The sequence below is a fragment of the Anoplophora glabripennis genome, unplaced genomic scaffold (assembly GCF_000390285.2).
Source record: "Anoplophora glabripennis isolate ALB-LARVAE unplaced genomic scaffold, Agla_2.0 scaffold877, whole genome shotgun sequence".
Lineage (NCBI taxonomy): Eukaryota > Metazoa > Arthropoda > Insecta > Coleoptera > Cerambycidae > Anoplophora > Anoplophora glabripennis.
The window spans coordinates 106,867-127,784 of NW_019416987.1; the positions used below are offsets into that span (position 1 = coordinate 106,867).

The 20,918-nt window shown below is 32.1% G+C and overlaps 1 protein-coding gene across 1 annotated transcript in view; it reads left to right on the top strand.

The window, feature by feature from the left end:
- Positions 1-4,149: 4,149 nt before the first annotated feature.
- The window catches only part of LOC108914275 (peptidoglycan-recognition protein LC-like), a 30,718-nt gene continuing 13,949 nt past the window's right edge, over positions 4,150-20,918 (top strand). Inside the window, exon 1 of the mRNA XM_018720051.2 lies at positions 4,150-4,758. Coding sequence (XP_018575567.1) covers positions 4,278-4,758 — 481 coding nt within the window. The 5' untranslated portion in view covers positions 4,150-4,277. The remainder of the gene's footprint in view (positions 4,759-20,918) is intronic.

The window sequence follows — 20,918 nt, forward strand, 5'->3', positions numbered from 1 at the left end:
CTAGAATTATATTACACCAGCAATACCATTGAACACACCACTTATACCGATTCCGGGTTTGTTAGTCCTCGTCAGTACATCATACATGCGAGAACTGATGAACGATCCAGTTGCTTTGATCCCTTAAATCCACGAATGAAGTTAATTATATATAAGTAAAAGATGTAACTGACAAGGAAGGTTATCGAAGTGTCAGTCACCGATTTTAAGAAACTCCGCTATGTTATAGAGGACACGTATATTTTCTTTTCTGCCAACAAATATTTTAAAAAGGTATAAAGCACCCCTTAAATTTTCCCCCAAAAAAAGTGTTTTCAAGAAATCTCTTTAATAATACCGATATTATAAAAAAAATTGCATAGAAACAGAGATTTCTTGAAAAAACTGTTATTGGGAAAAAACTTTAGTGCTTTTTATTCTTTTTTTATCGACAGAAAAGAAAATATATTTTTGTCCTCTACAACACAGCGAAACTTCATTGAAATCGGTGACTGACACTTCGATAACCTTCCTACATATCGTGGCTACTGCTACTAACTGCCTGAGGCCCAGTGGCGGCTCGCCAGGTGACGCAAGTGACCGCTTCAGCTAAAGTTTCCGTTTGGTTGTGCAATTTAAAATTATATTTAATTTTATATAAATTTTATAATTTAGGTGTAACTCTATATTGAAAATGTATTGTATTTGTTTGTTTAATACGCAGAAATAAACAAAATAGTTGCACGGTGAACGCCTTCTAAAAGAAACATTGCCTTTGCTGAGTGTGAACTCAACCTCGTACCATATAAGGTATAGTATAAGCAAGTGACGCAGATCGAAATCAGTCTGTATTCTGCTTCTCTTCATAGGTTGTTTACGGCGGTTGTCATGGTAACGAGGCGGCCAACACGGGAGTAATCTACGGCGTGGGGGAACGAGTGACGCGGAAATTGAAGCAGCATGGTCGTCGCCAATCGCCTGCCTTTAAACAGTTTATACGATACGCGTCGTCCAGTGCACGATTATAACGGTTCTTAGTTAATACTTGATTTGTGTAATAATTGTAGAAATGTTTCCTATGTATGATCCAGTATGTATTTTATTGGAAACGTCATTTTCCAGAGGGAAAATTGAGGACAAAAAGGATTTTTTAAATTAAAAGAGACCTGTGGCTTATTCTCTCGAATTGGAAAAAAGGGAAGTCAAAAGCCAACGTGTACGTTCGGAAGTTTAGGAATGAATAGTATTCGGAGTATAAGTGGTCGTGTGGAAGTGTTTATTTAAATTTTCTGTATGCGGTGTTTACTTGTGGGTGTAAAGTCGGGCGTGTGGAATAAGGAGGGATTTAACAATTTTGGGAACGTCACGCGAGGCTGTTGTAATCACGAAGCTTCTTTGGAACATACATGTACGGTGTGCGTTAATGTCCGCAGAAGTCCACAAGCCGAACTAATATTGTTATTTTTATAAAATCTAAATGAAAATCCTTCTCGCGAACGTCGGTAATACTGGAAATGCGATTAAAAATGTCCAGATTCATTTAAAGCCGTTTGACCTTGAAAATGCTTGCTTCTTTTTAGTAGTCAATGCTTCACCTATTCTCAATGTGATGATCCGCCCCTACTGAGACCTACAAAAATGTCAAAAAATAGCAAGAGCACCTCTGTTGCAGGTACTACGAAATCATGATCATTGTCGCCCCTATGAGGCTGAAAGTAAAATTTTAAGTGATGATATTTGAGGCCCGATTGGCGCACTAGAGTGCACTAGATGTAGAACTCATTACATCAATTGTTTTTTTAATGTGTTGACCAATCAATGCGTTACAGGATAAAACTTTGTAATGACGTTGAAAGTCGTCATCTCCAACAGTTTTTGTAGATGTATTTACTATTTTTCAACCCTCTTCGAAGGTCGCAGATGTAACTCCGATAGGAAACGCTTGTGAAAATAAGTTTATATACTGGACGTTTTTAAATGAAGTCGCAAAAATGATACCAGTGAATGTAGAGCCAAAAATAAGAGGATTGAAGTAAAAATACCTTATATGAAAGTTGCTTACTTATATGAAGTTAATTTTTTTCGTTAACATGAGGAATGCTAAAGATACGAAATTTGGTGTGAGCATCCTACTAATAAAGAGACGACTTTTCAATATTTTTTTGATAAATGGCGTATTTTATAAAATTGCAATATTTTATTAGAAATTTTTTATATGAAGCAAATTATTTATTTAAAAATTTATTGGGAAGACTGATTTATTACGCAACTTTTTTACCTCTTGTAATTTTTCGATAAAACCGATAGTTTTCTAGTAAAAAAATTAGATGTGTCATCGTTCACTAAAGGGGTAATTGCGAAAATTTGTAAAAATAAAGTAGGCGAATGTCTTAACAAATAAATTGTGATTTATCATATTAATAAATTGACACTTTCTGTCAACCAATAATTAGTACCAATTGATTAATTTATTATCAGAATAATTATGGCAAATAATATTTATACCAATGACGAATATGTCGACATGCTGCAAATGTTTTTCGAATCCAGAAAAAATAGTAATTGACCGATTCCTCATAGACAAACATTGGCCTCGGTGGAAAGAAGGCTTCGCGAAACTGGTAAAATTTAGCCCAATCGTGAGAGTGCCGGCACCTGCCTTGTGCTTGCACCACAGTCTTGTTCTAGATGTTCCAGTATAACTTCCTCAGTTTCAACAGTATTCACAATAAATATTTTTAAATAAATAATTTGCTTCATATAAAAAATTTCTAATAAAATACTGCAATGGGGTTGACTATTTCACTCCAAAAATATTGGAAAGTTGTCTCTTTATTAGTAGGATGCTCATACCAAGTTTCGTGTCTTTAGCATTCCCCATGTTAAAGAAAAAAATTAAAATGTGAATTTCAATCCTCTCCTTTAAGAGGGTATATCACCTGAGGCGTGCAACTTTCATATAAGGTATTTTTGCATCAATCCTCTTATTTTTGGATCTACATTAGGGTTTCTGATTTCTCGGCCACTTTTTTTCTCGGAGTTCGAGAATTCTCGACTAGGAATTCCCGGGAATTCTCGAATTCTCGAGAAATTTCTTAAACTTAAAAAAGTCATAATTTTGGTATTGCAATGCGAAATATAAACATGCTATTATACTTAACAATCATCATTAACATTTATTATTTATTCAGTATTTTTATTAATTACATATGTTTCTACTTCTACTAACAAAACTAAATTAAACTTTGAGTATCTTCTTCTTAAAAACCTTTAACTTGTTTTTTTATTAAACACTTTCATTATACTTATGTTTATTTCAATGTTTTTGAATCGTAGCTTTCTTCCAATAATTATTAATAATCATTAATCATGCAGTCTTTTAATTAAACAAATAGTAAATAAGGAATTTAACCGAAGAAATTTTAAAAAAAACAAGCTTTAATTTAAAGATACAGAAGCGTTCTTCCTATTAATTTATCACTTATAATCACAATCTTTTAATTAACAAAACAAAAATAAAATAATCAACTAAAGGAACAGGAACTAAATATTTTCAGAATCAACATCAACATTAGGTATCTGCTTATAATAAAATTTCTACACAGACTTATAACAAGGTACATTAAAAAAATAAGAATCGTCAAAGTAAACTAAAGCCTTAAAAACTTAAAATAAATAAATCATGAGCTAGTCGAGAAACCACTTTAACCGCTCAGTTATTTGTCGAGAAACGTATTGAACGCATGAACGAAACGAACTCCAATCAAGAACATAAGATGCGCGTGATTTTTAAATTTCTCGATTTCTCGACACTTTTTTCTCGTCTCGAGTAAGGCCAGATTTCCCGGGAATTCTCGCTTCGAGAAGTCTCGATCAGAAACCCTAATCTACATTCACTGGTACCATTTTTGCTACTTCATTTAAAAACACATGTAGACACTTTTAACAATACTAGGGAGACATAAATTTTGCAGGTTGTAAACTAGTGCCTAGTCTACCTTTTGCGAAGCTTTCCCATTCTAATAAATCGCTCTGTATATTTCTCTGTACTAAATACACTTCTTTTTATTAGTAACCAAACTTTCTACTTGTTGCAGATAGACCAAGGAACTCTCGCCACGGAATTGTCGCCACAGCGCCACACCAATTACGTCTACGCCACTGACAAGCACAGAGTGAAACCACGGCACCTCGACTTTATCTCCACACTGAAAACAAACCCAGTTGAGTGCGAAATGTCCATGGGTTCGTGTCGATGTCGCACAGTTGATGTGCACTAAACTAATTCCGGGTCAGTAATGAAGGAGACGACCTTGTCGCTGCCTTCCAGTCCCACTAGTCACAGTTCCCAAAGCACCGATGTACACGAATACCAGGTGGACAACGTCAGTACCTCATCCTGTAGGGATAGTGATAGTGACGATGAAATCGAAGACGCACTTGTTGTGTCAAGTGAGGCCGGCCTACCGACGATTGAAAGTGTTTCGGTAGTGAACTCAACAGACGTACACATCGGGAATAAAACTGTATACCAGGGCCCTGTGACTATAAAACAGATAGTGTACCCCAACAGTGCCATTTCAGCTGACTGTGTGAATAATTTACAGAAATGTGAGAATAAAGTTACAGTTAAATCAAACGTGTTTCACACATCTGAGGGAATAGACAATTATTCGTTTGAGAAAGATAGCTCTTCGCAAAATAAAAACAATACCGATAATGATAGGAACATAGTAGGGAATAACGACGCTCAACAAACTTTGACTGGAATTGGAAAAGGTATAATCATTAGTCAGGAAATATAGAGTTGGATGCTACTTTTTGTTTCGGCAAGCTGAATTTATCACTATAGATGCTAAATATTATGTATAATAACATATTAGTTTCCACAGTCAGAAAAATAGGGGGAAGATTGTTTGCAGGCTGGTTAATTGTATAATTTTTACGTAAATTCACGTTTTTCGCTCATAACTTTTTTGCCTTCAATTCCACGAGAAAACAGTAAAGTACTTTTTTTCGTCTTCTAAAGACCTACAAAACTAGCCCTCGAGCGTAAAAAAATATTGATTAGACCAAAAGTTATAAATAGAAGAAGTTTATATTTATAAACTGCGTTATTATTACCAGAACGTTTTGGCATCGCATCCTCTCATTCCTTATCACAGTCTAATAACTCACACGAAACCTGGAATCGGTAAGTTGAATAGTTTACAAGTTATGGCATTATAAACAAATTAACTAATTGTTAGTGTGGACGATCCCGAGCATCTTCCACAATCGCACTGATTTTTTTCATGATAGATTTCATAATAATACATTGAAATCTATCATTATTTTTTAAATTTCAAATTTGCAATCAGGAAAGTTTTTTTATTTTTTAGTTGCAAAATGAAATACACGACGCACGCGCGTGATATAGTTATACAGGGTGTTAAAAAAGAGTGTAAAATATTTCAGGAGGTAATAGTATGAACCAAAATAAGCAGAAAAGTCTTAATAAATATGGGTCCGCAAAGTAACGGTTGCGTAGATATGGACCACTATTCGTTTTTCAAACATTTTATTTTATTAGGAATAAACCGACAAAGAAAGCTTTTAACAAGCAAAAAACAAAGTTACAGAAGATGTTCAAAGTGACCTCCGTCCATTTCCAAGCAGGCACGACATCTTTGTCTCAACGATATTCGAACTCTTTCGAAACACCCTCATTGGTTTGGATTTCTTGACACTTTTGATTAATCCGTAGCTGCAGCTCTTCCAGGCTATTTACAGGAGTACCATACACTAATGTCTTCAAATATCCCCAAACAAAGAAATCTAGAGGGTTCAGATCAGGCGATCTTGGAGGCCATAAAACAGGTCCGGCCCTTCCTACCCATCTATGTGGAAAAGTTTGGTGTAAATGCTCTCTAACGGCCATGGAAAAATGAGCTGGAGCACCATCATGCTGGAACCACATTTGTTGCCTCTGATTCAAAGGAATGTCTTCCAAAAACTCATACAGTGTGTTCTGCAGAAAGTTGAGGTAAGCAGCGCCTGTTAATCGGTTTGGTAAAACAACAGGACCTAGAAACCTGTCACCTACAATACCCATCCAAATGTTTAATGAAAAACGTGCCTGATGTCCAGATTCTATTAGAGCATGAGGATTTTCGTCGGCCCAAATATGCGTATTGTGAAAATTAAACACTCCATTTCTTGTGAACCCGGCCTCATCAGTAAAAAGAATGTTTGCAAGAAAACGAGGGTCTTCAGCATCATGACGTAGAAACCAGCGGCAAAAAACCAAACGTGCTTGATGATCATTTATTGGATTTAAGGCCTGTACTCGTTGCACATGGTATGGATAAAGCAGTTGCTCGTGAAGGATTCTCCAAACAAGAGGACCACTAATTCCTACCTCGGCTGATATTCTCCGCACACTCGTACCTGGATTCTGCTCTACCAGTGCTAGAATTTCTTCTTCTGCTCTAGGAGTGGATACCGACCTTGGTCTTCCGGATAAATGGCACTGTTTGCTCAAGGAACCGGTATCACGCAATCTTTGGTGAATTCTTCCAAACATGCGTTGTGAAGGAATCTGGCGATTTGGATAAGCGTCAACATAAAGACGTCGCGCTTCGGTGGCGTTCCCATTAGCACGACCATACATGAAATGCATGTCTGTTAATTCTGTGTTAGAGTAACCAGCCATAGCGAAAGAAAACTTGTGCACTGAGAACAACTGTCAAATACGTACTGTTTATTTCACTAAACATCAACCAACTATTATAAGAAAATACACAACGTTTTTGCAACATAAAAAAGGGGCTAAAAAACATAAAACATTCCATATCTGCGCAACCGTTACTTTGCGGACCCATGTTTATTGAGACTTTTCTGCTTATTTTGGTTCATACCTCCTTAAATATTTTACACTCTTTTTTAACACCCTGTATATTATTATATATTCGGAAAGCTTACGAAAAGAGCTTTAAATTAAACAAAAATCATCAAGATTCGTTGAAAAACAACGGAGTTACAGACTGTCAAATATATTATTTTCAAGCAAATTTCGCTTTTTTGACGGCAGGACTATGAATATTATTGTAATTTTCTTCGGACTCGCTGTCGTTCGCTTCCCCCACCCTTCCGCCGCGCCACGGCTCGCCGAAAAATCAAGCGACCCACTGACTTTTGATAACATTTCTTATGCACTTAACATACTTCCACAAATAAAATATTTTTATCTGGGAAAGTACTCGGGTTGCCGGTTTGACAGTATTTCTTTTTGCCGCTACCAACATAATTTGTTTAACAATAGGCCGTCACTTTGACAGTCTGTAACTCCGTTGTTTTTCAACGATTTTTTTTTACCTAAAGCTCTTTTCATAAGCTTTCCGAATATGTAACATCATCATGCGCGTGCGTCGTATATTTCAATTTGCAACTAAGGCTAAAAAATAAAAAATAAATTACAGGTTGCAAATTTGAAATAAAAGAAAATGATAGATTTCAATGTATTATTATGAAATCTACCACGAAAAAATCAGTGCGATTGTGGAAGATACTCGGGATCGTCCAGACTAATAATAATTAGTTAATTTGTTTATAAGGCCATAACTTGTAAACTATTCAACTTACCGATTCCAGGTTTCGTGTGAGTTATTATACAGTGATAAGGAATGAGAGGATGCGATACCAAAACGTTCCGGTAATAATAACGCAGTTTATAAATGTTTAATTCAAAAGTCATAAATAAACTTCTTCTGTTTAGAACTTTTGATCTAATCAATATTTTTTGACGCTGAGAGCTAGTTTTGTAGGTCTTTCGAAGACGAAAAAAAAGTACTTTACTGTTTTCTCGTAGAAATGAACGGAAAAAAATTATAAGCGAAAAAAGTGAATTCACTTAAAAATTATACAATTAACCAGCCTGAAAACAATTTTCCCCCCATTTTTATGACTGCAGAAACTAATATGTTATTGTACATAATATTTAGCATCTATAGTGATAAATTCAGCTTGCCGAAACAAAAAGTCGCAAAATGGTCATTTCCCAGCTCTTTTTCCTGGCCTATTATCTGTAGAATAGTGAATTGTATATTATTAACGATAATTTGCAAACTCAAACTGCTTTTAAAATTACATACTTATTAACCAGTTTGTCTCGTGAAGGCAAATGTTTATTTTTAACAGTTAACAACAAATACCTTGAAGACATTGTAGACAAAGTACTCATTTCTTTACTTTTATGCTGTGGTTATTCATTGTTTACAAAAATGCTGCCGCAATTATTTACACAAGTGCTACTTTGCCTTTAATAAGAAAACGATATAAGAATATCTGCCTTATTTATATTAGTAATTTCAAGGTTTTTTGCTACAAATATAATGACGACGATGAAGATTTGTTCTAAACCTGATTATTATAGTCATTAAATTAAAATATAATAGTCCATACAACTTTGTATCAGCATGAATTTATAAAAACTTGTAGGAGCAGATCAATTTTTATTTTGGGGATAATCGTTAGACGTCAAATTCGTTAATATATTTTTTATTAAAGTGAACTATTTAATTATTCAATTAGACAAATTAACTAATTTCCTTAGGTAAATTAGTGCAACCTATATAGATAAACTGATGGGTTACCGATGATAACGAACTGTTTTCAAAATAGACTAGAGTACATTTTGTGTACTAAAGTAGAATAAACTTACCCATTCATGAATCTTCAAAAATAAAAATCTGAGAGATTCAGGTGGGTGACCTGACAGGCCAATAATTTAGAGCTGCATCTTACCCACATCAAATCTATTGCTCAGCAAGCTGATTATTATTAAAGATCTGTCGCGTATAATGTGGTCATGCATGTACCATAACTCTCTTCTAATATTCAAGAACGCATCTAATAGATCTGGCAAAGTATGTTCCAATAAAGGACCCCGCACAATCCTTATGGAAAAGTGGTTTCTGTTAAATTGGCTTAATTTTTTTATATGTTATGTGTCTTTGCGTGCTGCACAAATGTCTTCATCTTCGTTTCCTCGAAAAATCGATTTTCAACTAGTACACCTGTTTTTTGTATCATCCTTTGGGGTTTGCAAAGCCCTTAGGATGTTTAAGAAATGTTTCTCTTTTAACATATTTTTCCTTCAATTATAGCCCTCAAACTACCTGTATCTACGCAACTGCTATTAGGAATAAAATTTTTAAGATGTAATTGATATTTATTTGTTCACCAATTTTGACATTGTTAGTGTAAACGGGACACCCTCTATTTCTTTCTATTTTATGTATGTATGTTTACCTTTGTAAAGTGACATCACAATTCAAATATACGCACTTACATAACCCTTACATTATTATTTCATAAAGGTTGTTTATTTGTTAAAATAGTTATTGATTTACGGATTACTTAGGTCCAGCTTAATTTATTTTAAATAGCATTTCCCAAAATCACCCGTCATTAGTTTAAAAGCCCCTTTGGTTTTCTTCTGTATTCTTTAAAAATAGCACTAAATATTTGTTGGAATTATACCCAGTCTGCATTTTTTCAATTTCCTTTATCTTTAATGTAATACGTGGAAAACGAAATAAAATATTCAGATAACAAACCACACGCTCGTACAAGGCATAGGATATAAGCCACCGCAAAATAATATGTCAGCTTTATATTTGTTACAGGACAGTGAATGTGTAAATCAGTTAACATGTCGCTTTATTTACAAGTTTTTACGCCTTACTCTGACGTATTATTCGAGATCACACGGATACAGTTTCTGGATAAATAGCACCTATCTTCCATAAAAATTAGATCATTTTTGTACAAAAATTAAAAGAGGGTTGTTGCCTTTTATATTTCGTGAATAGAGAACAAAAAAAGAAATTTATCGTCGCATACATTTTTCAAATTATTCTCCATTACATTCTCATTACACTTTTATACGCGCTTGAACCAATTTTCGAAGCACTTTTTCCATTCCGATTGCGATACTTCCAAAGCATGCGTTTTGGACGCATCAAAAACTTCTTCAGGCATCGAAACATTTTGACCTTGTCATTTATTTTTGTTGTGCGGGAATAAAAAAGTCATTGGGTGCCAAATCAGGGCTGTACGGAGGATGAATCATCAATTCGATTTTCTCAGTTCTCAAAAAGTTTCTAGTTTGAGCAAATGTGTGAGAGCTCGCATTGTCCTAATGGAAAATGATGCATCTTCGGTGGTTGGTTTCCCTTATTTTTCCGAAGACTTCCAGCAAACAAATGGTTGTGTACCATTCAGAATTGACCGTCCGGCGTTGCAGAAATGGTACAGTTACCACATATCCTGTTTTTCTCGGAAAAATAGACCATTTGCTTCGTACGCGTACAACTTTGGTTGGATTTAGCTCATCTTGAAAGATCTACTGTTTACTTTCCAGTTCATACGCATAGATCCATGATCCATCGTCTATTATGATGTCATAGATAGGTTTTGCACCGCGATCATATTATTTGAGTATTTCTTTCGACCAATGGAGACAAGCCCTTTTTGAGCGTTTGTCAAATTATGGAAGATCCAACGCAAACAATTTTTTGGCGGCCAAATGTTCGTGCAATTTTGAATGTATGGCTAGTACCACTAATGCCCAAGGATGCCTCAATCTCACGATAAGTCACATGACGATCTTGCAATATCAGTTCAGACACAGCATGAATGTTCCCTGGAATAACAATCAACTTTGAAACTTCAAATGGTACTACAGGGCGTTATACATCGTTTGATAGCTCTTTTGTTACTGACTTTGAATCCGTAAAAAAAAATTAAAAAATCGTCATTCATTTTCAAGAAAAAAACATTGGAATAAATTTTTTAGAATTTTGTATTTTTACATTTAAAATTGTTTTATTTTAATTTATAGCATGTGTTAACCACTGGAAAGATTTTCATACATCAAAACATTAATTATTAAACAGCAAAAAAGTTTCTACTTCAGATGAGAAAAACAATAATAAACGAAACGTAAAGAAGGTCGAAGTTCTTATCAATTTTTTATTAATTTCATTGCATTCCATTCCATTTTCCCTTTTTATTTGATATCATTTTTTCGGAAATGTGTTATTGTTGAAACCATTTTCAATGGTATCAAATCTCATATTCGGCTTACAGTCAAAATGTAACTTTTATATTTATCAATTTTCATTATGGTTTATTCGTTAGCTGAAAGAGTTCAACTAATTTTGCTTTATAGAAAATGAATGTGCTAGAGAAAGACAAGTCATACCTACGTGAGCCAGACTGTTAAGAAATTTCGAGAAACTGGATCCGTACCAAATCTTAAGACAACCAATCCTCCTAACGAATTAATGGAAGTAGGAATTTTGAGCGAACTGATAATGAATCCACACCAACCTGTGCGATCGTTAGAGCGTACTACAGGGATCCCTAAGTCGAACGTTCATCGGATTTTGCAAAATATACTTGTAAATGGCATCCGTACAAAACCCATATTGTGCATTATTTGAACGAGAATGATCCGGATTGATGAATAGAATTTTGTGATATCATGTCTAACAGAATTACAGAAAATCAAAATATACTTTACAATATTTGCTTCAGTGATGAGTGTACCTTTTTTCTCAATGGTAGGTACAGTGAATATGCATTATTGGTCGGGTGAAAACCCTCATTGTGTTAGGGAATCGCACACTCAGTATCCAGAAAATCTGAATGTCTGGGCAGGAATATTGGGTAATCACATAGTTGGCCCATCTTTTTAGATAATACTTTGACTGGAGCCAGTTATTTTCGTTTGTTGGAAGATCATATTGATCCAATGATCACAGAAATTCTGGAGAATGATGATCAGCTGGATGAAAATCTTGTGACGTTCCAACAAGACAGAGCTCCACCCCGTTTTGAGCGACGAGTTCCGGCTTATTTGGATCAGAATTTTCCAGGACGATGGATAGGTAGGCGTGGGGCTATAGAATAGCCAGTTCGGTCCCCCGATTTGAGTCCAAATGACTTTTTTCTCTGGGTACATCTCAAATCAATGGTTTTTGCAAGTCAACCCGAAAATCTTGAAGATTTAAGACAACATATTGTAAAAGAATGTCGGAATTTAACTCCAGAGGTTTTTGTAAATGTAAGGAGATGTTTCGTAGACAGTCTTCCGAGAACAACTTGGTGCACAATTTGTGCATCTATTATAAACAATTTTAAATGTATAAATACAAAATTCCAAAAATTTAATTTCAATGTTTTTTTCTTGAAAACTCATAATGATTTTTTAATTTTTTTTACGGATTCAAAGTCAAAGAGCTTTCAAACGATGTATCACACACCCTGTAGTCCCATTTGAAATTTCAAAGTTGATACCTCGATCTACGAAGGGGTGGCAACTGCAAAATAGGTAATGATGTAAATCAAATTAAAAATCGACGTGTTTTTGAATTTTTTTCAAATCTTCATTTTAAACGAAATGTTCAGGTGGAAAGTTTTATATGGGACAACCTGTATAAAAGGCAACGAAGGTAAATATCACGCAGTATTGCCCAAATATCATCCTCGAATTAAAATTATGACGGACAAAGCTAATTTATACTAAACAAACTAATAATAATATCTAAATTTTAAAAAGATAGGGGGAGAAAAGTAGAAAGAGAAAGTTTATTCGAACGAGTCCATTTTTAAAAGGTTTGTTCGTTTAGCAAACAATATTTGGCCATTTTTTATTACACTTAATTAATTTACAAGATTTTAATTCAGATGTATTAAGAGAAAAGGTGTCCTTCTTTCGAACGATTTCTCTAAGGTTGTTGACTTGAAGGTATGACGTAAGTAACGGTATGCTACCAGTTTGTTTACTACCAAGGTTGCATTTAGATGCATTAGTTATCCCGGCCTTTCAAAAAATCGTAATTTACGTATGCTAATTTTTGGAACATGCATACAATACAATTCATTCTTTTTACAAATATAGTAAATGTTCACCAGATCATATTTAGTCTTAAAGAATTAACTAGATATTTACTACTTTTAATTGTATTACTTTATTTGTCACTAAAAACCTTTTTACTTTTCCAAAAATAGTAAATGTCAAGGTAATGGTTCATCAAGGGATAAGCAGATGCGGACTTCTCGTAGTTTTCTTAAATTGTTTGAGAGTAAAAAAGTTTTTGGCCACCAAAATATTAAATGTTCGACAAATTTAAGATCATATTTGCCTTTAAAGGTAGCTATCTATTGAGTTGCTGTTAGTTTCTTTTATCATTACTAAACAAAATAATATTTATCAAACGTAAGATACATACACACTTTTAAAACTAAATTTTTGGATTTTTTCTGAAGAAGTCAGCGATGCCGCTCGGAAGTCTAGACGGACATTATTATGTAGTTTAAAATTTAGGTTTTTTTAGTGACAAATAATACAATACAGTAACAAGAACTAAATACCAAAAGCTTTAAAATTAAATATTATAATGAAGTTGGTGAACATTTACAATTTTTTATACTTATCTTTTTTGAGTACAGTACAGATTTAAAAATTCAGAATATTTAAAATGACTTGGTTCTCGGGCTATAAAAAACATAAATACGTTTTTACGTATGCTTGTTTATATGTGCACGCTTTCAACAAAATCAAACAGTAACGAATTATTCTATCAGAAGTAAATAAAGCATGTCTTAAAAAGCTGTTTTTGTACACTTTGCTTTAAGAACGTACATCATTGCCTATTAGCATTAATAATATAATGTTACAAAAAAAAACCTTTTTAAAAATACTGCAGTATTTATGTTTATGAAATTCTAATAGACCTTTAAAGTAATCTTAATTTTTGGCGGAGGCGCCAGTTACAGAGAACAAACCCTTGCGTCTTGCCGCCGTCTTTCGATCATAAGAACCTTTAGGTATCTATCAAAAATAAAAATGGATCTTTTCTATACATATAATTCTTTCTCTATACTTAAGTTGTGTAGTTTTTGCAAAAAAAAACATTTTTATGTAAAATGCCGGATTTCCGCCCGTTCCTTTGTCGGGAAAAATATTGTAAGGGTATTTATTTTTATTAAATTTATTAGTTGTCTAGTTACACTATTTAAAATAAATATTAATAACTGAAAAATTTAGATATTTGAGTTTAATAAATAAGTCTTTATGGAAAGTTACCATTTATTTGTAAATAAAATAAAAAAAACATAAAATCGCTATAAGTGATTAAGAATTAGCAAAATATGGGAAATGTTTGCTAGCAGCACGTTTCTACAAAGCAAATAATCCACATTTACAGAGATTCCCACTGTTTTGAAAATATGAAGGAAAGGTTTGAATGAACAGCGCATGCGAATTATTAGAAAACTAGCAGGAGAGATAAAAGTAACAACGATAATATTTAGTTTAAAGTTGTGGCGTCTGCTGTTGAAAATCCAAATATTAGTGCCAGGAAATTAGTGGTAACCTTGGAGTTTTCAAAAGCTTGACAAATAAAATATTGAAGAAGTTTCATCCGTCTCATATTGAAAATCAAGCACTGTTACCGTAGTTAGGAAAGTTATTAGTGAAATTGGAGATTAAAAAATTTGGATGAATAGAATTTTGAAAAAAGAATACTCATAGTTGCAAGCTGACTTAATATAAATACCCTTAGAATATTTTTCCCGACAAAGGAACGGGCGCAAATCCGGTAGGTATTTTACATAAAAATGAGTTTTTTGCAAAAACTACGCAACTTAGGTATAGGGAAAGCTATTAAAAAATTGTAGGGTCTACAGAAAGGCATCTAATGAAATCGTAAAACACAGGCTGTTCTATTAGAAAAAGTCGAGATTTTTCAAATTTTAAATTATCAGGTTTGGCACGATTTTTTTGCCCCCTGTATATAGCAGGTCAACTTTTGATACGTTTTGATAAGTCCCGTTAATTTTTCACGTAGAATTCGATAATGCCATAAAAAAATAGGTTTCCATTTAAAAAAATTAAATTGGTACCTGCTAAGGAAAAACTGAACACCCTGTATGTGCAAATATGTTTTCATTTTGTGCAGCTCGGGAAAATAGGCAACTCTGTAGAAAAAAAATTAAGTTATATCTTTTATTAACCTGGATATTGGACTTACGCGCACTAGGTGGACACGGTGTACAAAACAATGGTACATGTACCTACATAGGTACATATAAGGTTGCATTGGTATTTTTGGAAGCCTTATGCGCAATATTAATTTGAGGCTCCTAATAAACAAGTTTTTGGGTGATATAGTTAAAATTTAAATATATCACCTATAGGGATGTATTCACTATATCATTACTTAGCAGACAGTTCAGGATTAATGGTCTGAAATAATTTTTCAAAAGTTATTAAAATTAATACAAGTTTTGATTTACATTTACTCAGAGTGGGTGTTTTAGGCAACTCCAGTTATTTATCAGCACTTGATATTACAGACATTTTTTATGTGTATGTAATTTTTTTAAGTGCCCCTTAGAGAGACTAAAATATTATTCACTATTTTCAATATTGAAGGCAAAGGTACTGTATCAGTACTGTTTAGTGATAAAAATTATATAAAATATTGATGGCTTAACTTAAAAACCGTAAATCTGGATTTTCTTGGCTTAAATTTTTGTGAGAATAAAAGAGCCAGCAAAATTTAGTGATACTTCTATTATTTTGAGGAATACCAATGTTTAAAGTAAAGATGGTAATATAAAATTTGGTAATTTATTATTATTGACTTAATCAATTATCAGTATAATTATTGAACATTTTCGATGATGACATCATTCTAATTGCGTGTGAAGCGAGTCGTATACCAACCATATATTAGTTCTTCTTCTGTCACATGAGCGAGAAAATGACCTTCAAAGTATTTACCAACTAAATTAATATTGCCTGCAGTATATTTTACAATTGGTTTAAGAAACAGGTGATATAAATAAGTGATATAAACATCGAGTGAATTGATTTCAATCAATGCAATCAATTCGAGTAGAAGTACTGCTAGATAAATAACCATTAATAGGATTATTATGTTCAACAGACCGGATACATTCTGAATAAATAAACAGGCAAGCCTATATAATTAAAGTTGTACATTTAGTTCAAAATCTATATACAATATTTGTAAAAAGAATATAGAAAATATTAAAAAATTTTATGCAACTTATTATCATCTCCTCAATAGACTAGAATTTAAAAGAAACTACTAGAAAAACTTTATTTCAGAAGAAAAATTTTAAAAAGTGATTTTGTATCTTGTTTTTTTTTTAATTTTTGTTATAATTTTATTTCCGTTACGTATAGTGGCACTAACACCATAACTTATTTTCTATAATACTTTTATGTTTAAATTCAATAAATTTTCACAGAAGTTCATAAATAATCGGCACTTCTGTTTTTCATCAATTACCTATTGTCAATTTATATTTACATTTTAAAACAGACACTTGTATAGAATGTGAAATAATTTTCAAATTAGTTTTACTCTCAAATGGTGTAGCTTATTTAGCTTTTTCTATAAAACTGTCTTAACCTTTCTAATTTTCTGATTTTAAAATGCCAGAGCAAACTTCTTTTTTATAAACCCCTCACCAATTTAGTACACATACAAAACTTTAAATATTTTTGTATTAGATTCAACGATTTCGGAGATATTTGCAAAAAACTTCTTCCAGGGGGCACCTTAAGAGGTTATGGACCACTTAGGATATCTATATCGAAATCTATATAAACTTTTTTTTTAATTTTTACTCATAGAATGCCCTGATAAATTATTACAGGCTAATTTTGCGAGTACCCATGTGTCCCCTGATGTTTCTTGAATATAATTCTGTTGATACCCATGTTAAACCTTGATGATATAAGGATCAGTTTCTTTTATTTATTTGATATTTTTAATGACAAAATTAATAAAACACATAAAATAATGTCCCTTTAACTAAACTACTAGTGCTGCGACTCTGTTTCATTAGTTTCATTACTTTGGAGCCTTATAACACAAAAAACAGCCAAGTCAACTTTTGCTTTAATTTCCAATAATTCAATTATTTTCTCGGTGTATCTCCTACATCTACGCCACTGATTAATTATCTAATTGTAAGTAAATTCTTATAAAAAAAAATGTAGCTTAATGGCCTTATATAACCAAAAAATAAACAAAAATTTTCTGTTTCTGAGCTATTCCCGAATTCATTTCAATGCTTTTTGGTCTGTAGTAAAAAAACGCCTTATTATGTGATATTCTACCAACGTAATGTATGACATCTCGCTATGCCCTATATTTAAACTAAAACAACTCTAAAACTAAAAAGAAAACAATTTACATTATTTTACTTACGTAAATAATAATTTTGGATTTAAAAGTTAACATATTTTTGAATAAATATGTAAACTAATTTGATTTCTTAAGAATTTTAATTTTAATGAATGTACTAATATGTCTCGTATTAATTAAAAAAAATTGTTGACTTAGAAACTATTTATTTTACTTGTTTATTATTCAAAGTATACCTAGATTTCATTTTTGATTTGTTTAGTTTCCATTAAATTTTATTATATCTTTAGATTAAATTTCAGTTTTTTATTTTTAAGCTTTTACTTTTTTTTTAATTTAAGGAAATAAAGTGATCGTTCGTCAAAATCTTATAAAATATTATTTACGCACATCCATTTAAAAATGTTTAAATTTAAGCACCTGAAGTACATAGTAATTTATTCCTTTTTGGAAACATGACAATCATGCACATGCGTATTTCGGGCGTTTTGTGGAAATAAAAGATAAATCAAAAGTTAAAAGACTTAAATAAATATATACACTTGTGTACTTTCTAAATTTAAAGCAAAATCTTAAAGACAAATATCAGTTTGCTGACCTTAACTTCAATGTTTTAAAAATTGCAAAATAATTATTTACATCATTTAAAACCGCACAAACCATAATGACCGCCAGTGCCCCTTTTAGGTAGATACATTAGTATTCTGTGGATTCGCATATCGTTGCGTTTCACTGTATTATACTGGTAGCATCTAGCCTTCACTAACTCATTTGTTGTCAGACAAAGTGTGACATAAATTTACTAGTAGCGAAAACATTTATGATGAATTCTCATGGTTTTTATTCATAACTATGACGAAACGTGTTTTTAATAGAACGCGTTTTTTATCAAATTTATGCTGTACTCGCGAACTAAAGCAATTTACTTCACTCATTTTTTATTTAACGCCAATTATGAACTTGCTTTACCATGCTTTTTCACGACACAATACACAGAGTGTAACTAAAATGCTTGACTAAACGTTTATGGCGGATTCTACGTTACAAATAAAAGATGAAAGTTTTTATAAATAAGTACATATGTATATTTCTCGTTTTCGAGATATGGGGTGTTCAAAATAGTGAACAATATCCAGAAGTTTATTCAACATCTTTTTTATTTTTTCATCTTGTAGAATTATAAGCTCTTGATGTTGAAAAATCGTCTTTTTTGTCCTAATACTTTTGTTTCACGTTAAATTTAAATATTTTTTAACAAAAGGTACAGCTTCTCTTCAAGATATTCTGTATCAGTTCAGTTGTGGCATTTTCAGTTACTCTTTTTATTTGATTGAGTGTTTATATCGTAATTAAAATGAAAGATTTTGAATAAGTAACCCATAAATTTATAAAATTTATCTGATTCATGTTGATTTGACGCAAGTGGTTATTTATTAAAATGTTAAAATTTCCGTATGACAGAAACATCCCAACAAATAATGAGTTATATACCTAAAACATTTTTACTAATGTATTCAATTTACAGATAGCTAGGGGCGGAGTATAAAGTCGCATTTGATATATGTAAATAACCAGTTGTTCTTTTCCGGTACATATTAAGATAATATATAAATAGGAGGTATCTTCATTGCCAGTCGCGTTTATCTCGAAAACAATTTATTTTATATTACCTTTTCCACTTAAAACAAAATATTAAAATTTAACACGACAAACATTAAAAAAACTAGTCTATACATTTTTTGGGGCCGAAGACCCAAAGTAGATTGAATGTATTAGCAGATCCAAATTTAATGACAAAGAAAGTATCTAAAAATCGAGTTGCAACTTTCAATTTCTAGAGCGAATGCTGTACAGTGAGCCTGGAAAAAAATTATATAAACTTGCGAAGTTGTATTTGCAAGATCTAGCCAAATCCGAAAGATTGCCTAGCATTTCTTAGACCTCCTGTACAGTAGGTACAAGAATATGAGAACAGAAATTTTAAATAGTTGGTTCACACCTCAGAGTATTATTAGTCTGAAGTTCACACTAGTAAAAAAAATCGACAAAAAATGTATTAATTCTCTGATAATAACAGCTTGCGAACTCATCGTCGAATATTATTGTATCAGCTTCAATATTTACAAGTTTTGTAAAAATGGGCATCAATGCTTTTGTTGCATTACTCCTGATGTTTTTTTAATGTTGCCAAAATATCTTACTTTCGGTTTTTTAGTTTATCTTCGGCAACTCCTAGACATTTTCAGGAGGTATGGTGATATGGAGGATTTTTCGTTAATGCTATATATTTGATTACCAGCTAAAAACTTTCTTACGCAAGCAATTTCATGTGTGATCAACTGCTATTCATTAATAAGTAAACCAAGACCTCTGAGTTGTTAGCAAAAAGTCAGATCCTTATCGTCTAGCTATTTCAAGTATAATTTTGTTTACAATAAGCTACGTAATTCTGAATTACGTTGGATGAATCAATAAAACCGTACCATGCCTCAATATACCTAATGCATATTAATGAGTGCTGGCGCTCAAATTCAAAGAAAATACAATTAAAAGGGTTAATAACAGATATACATCTTATAACTAGTTCATTTTATCTCAACAGCACTATTATTTTAGCATTTTTTCAAATTTCTAGCATATTTGATGTGTAGCAAAAAAAACATAAGTACATATTTCTTATAGCTGTTTTACATTGACAATTTATTGATGAATTAATTCATGAAGTCGCTTCATCAAGAAATTGGACAAGTGTAATGCATTAAATCTGCTGTCAAATAACTTGATGAATTTATTCATCAAGTTCTTGACGAATTAGAACTTGTTCTAATTTTCGTCAATTTCTTCGTGAATTACCAACCCAATAGATTTCCAGCCTCAGATCAGTAATGGGGTTATGTTATTGGAATATGTAAATAATTGTGTGGCGTCGTACTAGTTTTGCATTGTTTTTACTGATTTGTTACTTACAAAAACTAATATTTATATAATATGTGTCAGAACGGTATAGCGCTGTTGTATCACTACAATTATGAGTGGAAAGGTGACATTTTTGAAATTTATTTGCTTCTTTGATTCATTGGTAGAACTGATTCATACGTCAAAAAACTTGACAAAGTCTGTAGCAGTGTAAAACCACACTGTTTACCAATAAATTCGTGAATTAATTCATGACGAACTTCGTGAATTTATTCATCAATAAATTGTCAATGTAAAACAGCTATTAGGGTATTAATTATTACCTACGACTAACTTAAAATTAAATTTAATTAACTCAAAAAATAAAATTTTAAATTTATTGCTCTTTAATCAAATGTTTATTCCTCTTTATTCGCCTTTTTGAAATCTAACTTAAAACAAAGTTTTTGTTAGAAAGTTAGTGTCCTCATTAAAAATTTTTATTTGATTTTTTTAAAATAACTTAATACTTTGAACTAATTTTATTGAATTTCATTTTATTTTAGAATACACTACTCTTGCAAATCCAATTACATTTTCGGATAAACTGAAGTTACAGTATGTCAATATAAATACAGAAGTAAACATTTACTGGAGCGAAAACCAAACAATAGATGACTAGATAAAAATAGTGTACAACCTGCTAATTGTTCATGCTTGGATGATCATTTGATGAGTCAAGCACGATTAAAAATTGCGTTTGTCGAATATAATTACGTCTGTTTTCTGTTCTTCTATTATTATTAT